Raw genomic sequence first — 6,000 nt, 5'->3', positions numbered from 1 at the left:
CGGTGATGCCAAAATGTATCGATAATCATATTAAGCTCAATTAATACAGGTTTGATGCAGCTGTTTCCATTGAGATGGAACCATTCCATCTTATATTCATTACACTTGAAGTTTGATCTCTCTTCTTGTATTTAGCATCTAGGAAAAAAAATCCATCACCATGATGGATATCATCATAATGTTATGATATCCCAAACTTTTTGTATTATTAGAATGGATGAAATGACTCATTTAAATGCTAAGAGCTAAGAAAATCATTTTATATATGCCAATGAATTTTAGCTCAAATAGCATTTCCTCCCCTCCTTAAAAATGTGTAGAGTGTGAGATCGTGAGTTCAAAGCCCACTAGGTGCAGTGTCTAACTAACTTACCAATAAAAGAAAAAAAATCATTTTAGATGTATTGACAATTAAGATCACACTATCTCATTTCAGTGGGGCTTCAAAACCTGCCATTATTAGTAATACATACCTAATCTAAAATTGTTTTGGCAGTCAATTTTATTGGTGGAATTGTTTTTATTGGCGGAATAGCAACGATATCAGTTGTACAAAGTGCAATTCTACAGTGTTGGATCAAAGTCTAATTATGGGATTGCTACTAAATCCTACACCATGGAGATGGATAATTAACTAATTTGTACATGCATTGATTGGGGTGAAAAAGAGACATTGAATTTAGTTCCCAGTTTCAGGGGTCTCCATTTTTAGCCTTCATGTACACAAACACAAGTAAAAAGATTTGTGGACCACATTCTAGATCATGCATGTATTTTATCTTATTTAATTTTATGTTTTATTTTGTTTCTCTTTTGAGGTTCATCAATTAGGTTGTTCCAAATTTTTTTTTTTTTTTTTTGACCACCTGAATGACGTGGTGCTGGGTGTATAAACAGCGATAATTTTCATGTTTTGTTTGTTGACATTAGATTGACAATACATTGAAATGGAGTGAGTACCAAATGGATGTTGCATGGACCGGAAACCCAACTTTCATTGGTAATAAATGTGAAGTGCTTTTCATCAGATTGGAAAAGAGATGAGGATTGATGGTCCCGATTCATCTTTAATTAGTTTCTTAATGCAGATGCTAACCTTAATCCAAAATGGAGAACAGTAAAAATATGAATGCCAATACCGGAACACAAGAAAGCTTTATGATGAAGCCTCCTGAACAAAGACACCGCACTAAGGGCCGTCTTGACATTGTGACTCGTCGGCTGAAGAACCGCGAACGACAACGTAGGTACAGGGCGCGAAAGCGGCTTGAAGCAGAAATCAAGAAGTCTTGTGTTACAAATGAGTCAACTCTACCGCAAGTAGAACTGCAACAAAATGGAATACATAGCCTTTGTGTGACCCGTGTGCATTGTAAACGAGATTGGAAAAAGGATGCAAGAAGGGCTCACACTCCTAAGGATCAAGAAGTCACACCTAATGGTACTGTAATGTTAACTAGTGAAAGTCAGGCGTCATGCTTGCCCTCTGGAATCAAGGCAGAACCACAATTGGAAAGAGAATGTCATCCTGAGATATCTCATAGCCTGGTCAATTCTGAAACACATAGAACTATAGTTGGTCGAAGAGACTGGAAAGCAGATGCAAGAAAGAAAAAATGCTAGTGTGTTTACCAACTTGTAGCGTGCAATGAACATCTTACAGATAGGCTGTCATAGAGTGTCAGATAACTCCTGACTTTGTTGCTTTGGATGTTTCTGAAGTTGTTGTGTCTCAAAAACCATGTGATGTGCTAACTCAAGTTGTTGTGTTGTCTAGGAAATTTTTTCTTGTTTTTTTCTGTCACCTTTTACAACCTTTGCTGTTGCAGATGAAGAAAGGCACTCAATATGCCTAGAAGAATTGCCATTACATTACTGCCAGATTTCGTAGACAGAAGGATGACAATGCCAAACGACAATCTGAGGCATGAATCCTGCTTTATTTAGAAAGGCCAGTATCAATGGTCAAGAATGATTATAATGTATGATGTTAATGTGAGAACATTAACAAATAAATATATGGAAATTGTTTCATATTTCATAATCAAAAGGCTAATTGAATTGCCTTCCCTGTTGAATGCAATTCATGTTTCTTGTGCATCTCACACGTTTCACGTCTGACTGCATGCCTTCGCTATTGTGAATGGGAAATAAGCTTTCTATTTTGATCCCCATTTTTTAGTCATGTTAGTGCATGCTTGGTGTAAGTGTGGACCTATATCATTTCCATGTAAAGAGTTTGTCGTTATAAAACTCTTTCCATAAATAGGATCTTGTGGAAGAGTGAGGTGCTCTCTAGGTATCCCTTTAAAGTGGAATATCTTTTTACTTTCTTTTTCTATATTTATCTTTTATATTCTTATGTGAGAAAAGGGACTGAATTTTTGGCTAATTTAAATGCAGGAATAATGTAGTGTGCAATGCCGCGTCATCATTATTGATGGCCTATCTTATATCATTTACCTTCTGTTTCCTAAGGTAATAGCTAAGAGATGTTATAGATATAATAAGAAACATACTATAAGATGCAACACCCCTTCATGTGAAGCTGGAGGCTGCATACTCCTATAGAAAGTAATTATAGGAACATTAGTATTAATAGTACTCTTGCAGTATTTGTAGTGGTGGTGGTGGCTGCGGCAGTTGTTTTGTGCAAGTTATAGTTGTTTCATATACAATGCTTTATTCCTTCTCTATTGGCTCTTATCTTATATATTGTTGCTTATGCCATTAATATTTGAACTACAATAGTTGTACAATATCGATGTCGTATATTTGTGTTGCCAATAGTGGTGGTGGTAGTAGTGGCTGGATGTTGCCTTTGCTATGGAATTTAGGATTGGCGTGTTGGATGAATATTAAAGAGTATATGGCCCTTTGTGATCATTCATTTACAAAATATTACCATATATCGCTGAACCAATATTGACTTCATGACTTTCTACTAATTTCTGACAACATATCATATTGCAAGATGTTTTGGTTGAATGATTTCACAAAAAACAAGCATGTGAATGTATAAATAAATGCTCTAACTTATCTTAAATACCCTTTATCAATGCTTTTCTGGATTGTACCATGGGAAAGTAGACCATCTTATCTAATATTTGTGGAAAGAGGTATTGATTTTCGGATGTTTGAGGAAAATAGTTACCTATCCCCCCCCAAAAAAAAGATGATCAAGGAAAATAGGCTGCAGAGAATATGATTTGTATATATGAATATCTGTTTTTAGTTTAAGTGAAGGCACTTAGCTATTTAGAGTCCTTCCACAATTTCAGAGGTTAACCCTCACTGGATTTTTTGAATTTTTGTCATTTCAGATCTTAAAGGCTTCTCTTGTGGGTACTGCCAATGTACTTGGCTGATGTCCTTTTGCTTCTTCCAGTAAAATTTATTATGTTAGAAGTTTAAACCTATTGACAACTAGTTCATTCTTCCATTATGTTTGTAGTTATGTGAGCTTTCTGAATATCTCATATTAGCATAATCTATGTTACTCTACTGTCATGGCTTTTGTGGTGGTAGAAATTTTTTTCTCTGCAAGCTGTGCTTTCTCCCCGACCCTAGTAATGGTTGGATGTTGGTTGCCTAGGGGATGCATTTAGAGCTGTCTATGATTACCATATTGGTTCCTGAAACTGCTTTATTCTATTTATGGCTTGATAATGGCAATGATCTCCTCCTGTGTATCCTTTCCCTGTTTTCCCCTTCTTCCTTGTATTAGGAAAAAAAAAAAAAAAAAAGAGGAAATTTCATCATAACTCTAGAATTTTGTGATTTTAATTTAGCATTTTTCAAACCAACCCATATTTCTACCCTTTCATTTATTTCCGATAAATACTTCTTTGCATTCTGGCATTCATCTCATCTATATCGTCGTTGAGTTGGCGTGCTCCATTCACTATTAATTAAAAAAAAAAAAAAAAAAAAAAAAAACCAATGGTGGATGATGCATATACCAATTGTGGAGATGTACGTGAAATGAACGTTAGAATGCAAATAAACATTTCTCTTTATTTCCATAGGATTTGGATTCACATCAACCTCTCCTTGATGATGGCTATTACGAGCAATGTTACTCTTCAACCTATTTTATATCGGTTGATATGACATGTTTAAGTGACTAAAAGTTACTGAAAAATTAAAAAAAAAGAAAAAAAAAAAGAAAAAAGAAAAACACTTAAAATTCGTCACATTAGTCGGTGTAAAAAATACTATTACTCGGCTATTAATTACCACCAAAGTTAGACACATTTATTCTCAATCAGATTGGTTCAAATTATTTTAGTATGTCGATAAGTGGTAAGTATATATATTTGTTCTCCCAGCTCAGTCCTTGGTTTAAGCAAGCCCTAGTATACTCGTATTATTATAGTCAGCAGAATTCATATTGGTTTTTGCTTAGGTCTAATTTTAATTGAAATAGAATTTATTGAGATTGAGACATATGTCTCATAATAAGACGTAAAGAAAACATGTTTCCCAATCCCAGCAAAAGCTCAATTGAAATGATTACCCTTTTTCTTAGGCAGCCAAAAAAGAAAAAAAACATTGACTAAAGGATGTGTTTTTTCTAGGTCAAAGGGTTAACCAATAAGCAAGAGTGAATCCCTCCACTCATATTTAAAAGCTAGAAAAATTGGCTTAGGATGTTTTATCCTAGGTTATGTTAGTTGGACTCCTCATTAAGATTGTTACTTTCAAGCTTTCTTGATCCATCCGACCGTATTATTTGATATAATTAGACGATAAAAACAGCATTGATATTGACCCCAAAGCTTAAAGATGGAGTAAGGAGTACGCATCTTTCTTTGAGAGATGAGATGAGAATAATAAAACATCAAACTATCATTATTTAATCAATTGCCTTTCATGCCGAACATCTTTTGGATATAAATGCCCCAAGCTTTATGTTTTACTGGACATCATTATCAGAAGGTGATATCTCTCTCTTTGTAATATATTAGTGTAAACTACATTTATATCTCACAAAATTCATAATATTAATGTAACAGTCTCAATCAATCTTTGAATTAGTCATTGTTTTAAAAAAAAAAAAAAAATCAAGGGTTTGTTGATAATACAAAATCCATATTGTACGATAGTTATGAGATAAAAATGTGGTATATAATATATTACATTGTATTTGTATAGTAATGAATCATATTTTATTTAGACAACACCTATCATACTTGTATGAGTAATGCTACATACTAAATTTTCATCCCACTTAGCTGACATGACAGTACTCATCGGTCATTGGATTAGCCATTATTACAAAAAATACAAAAAAAAAAAAAAAGAAAAAAGATGGGCACTACCACTTTAGCTTAGTAGGATAAAGGTGTAGTATGTTGCATTAGTACTCTACTTGTATTATAAATAACTTTCTACTATAAGTCTATTCTGATGAATGCATCAAATAAAAAACCAATTTATGTATTTTTAAGAAAAAAAGTAAGAAATGGACAAAGAATCGAAAAACCTGTCACTTTACCCAAAAGTTATTGACAGCTGAGGAATGCCTACTGTCAACGTTCTTGACAACCTATTCAAATTTAGCTTGCAGCTCGTTGAGACGAGCATTTACCCGTCCCTCAGCTTCTTAGCAGGGCAATGGCGGATGAATCTTCTAAGCATTATTTCCCATGACAAAGGCCTCTCGAGTGCTTCTGGATTGTGTGTTCGCCACGGGAACTTTGTCTTTAGAGAAAAACTACTTGGTTAGAACCGTCGTGCCTACATACAATGCCAACCTTTCGATGTCAGAGACCTGCAAAAAGGCCAAAGGTCATAATGGGATGCCGAGGGTGACGAGAGAAACACTTCCGATGTTTAAGTTAGCAAAAGTGAATTTGATAGGATGTATCAGCAAAATGAGTGCAAGTAATGTGAAAGAACTAGCGTACCTATGATGTGGTTCGTTTTCACCTTTTGTTGAGGTTTATGTTCTTAGTTGGTAAGTGGACTTGATAAGCAAGTATTGACAGCAAGGGG

The 6,000-nt window shown here is 34.5% G+C and overlaps 1 protein-coding gene across 1 annotated transcript; it reads left to right on the top strand.

Moving 5' to 3' along the window:
- Positions 1-30: 30 nt before the first annotated feature.
- LOC132173324 (uncharacterized) lies at positions 31-2,100 on the top strand. Its single transcript, XM_059584787.1, has one exon. The coding sequence runs from the start codon at positions 1,108-1,110 to the stop codon at positions 1,621-1,623; it is 516 nt and encodes a 171-aa protein (XP_059440770.1). The 5' UTR covers positions 31-1,107; the 3' UTR covers positions 1,624-2,100.
- The last annotated feature ends 3,900 nt before the right edge of the window (positions 2,101-6,000 follow it).

Source organism: Corylus avellana, chromosome ca3 (assembly GCF_901000735.1).
Source record: "Corylus avellana chromosome ca3, CavTom2PMs-1.0".
NCBI classification, from domain to species: Eukaryota; Viridiplantae; Streptophyta; class Magnoliopsida; order Fagales; family Betulaceae; genus Corylus; species Corylus avellana.
This window is presented reverse-complemented; position numbering and strand designations above follow the sequence as displayed.

Bases quoted from the DNA above. Each gene is read 5' to 3' on its own strand.
- LOC132173324 (XM_059584787.1), top strand. From the start codon at position 1,108: ATGGAGAACAGTAAAAATATGAATGCCAATACCGGAACACAAGAAAGC.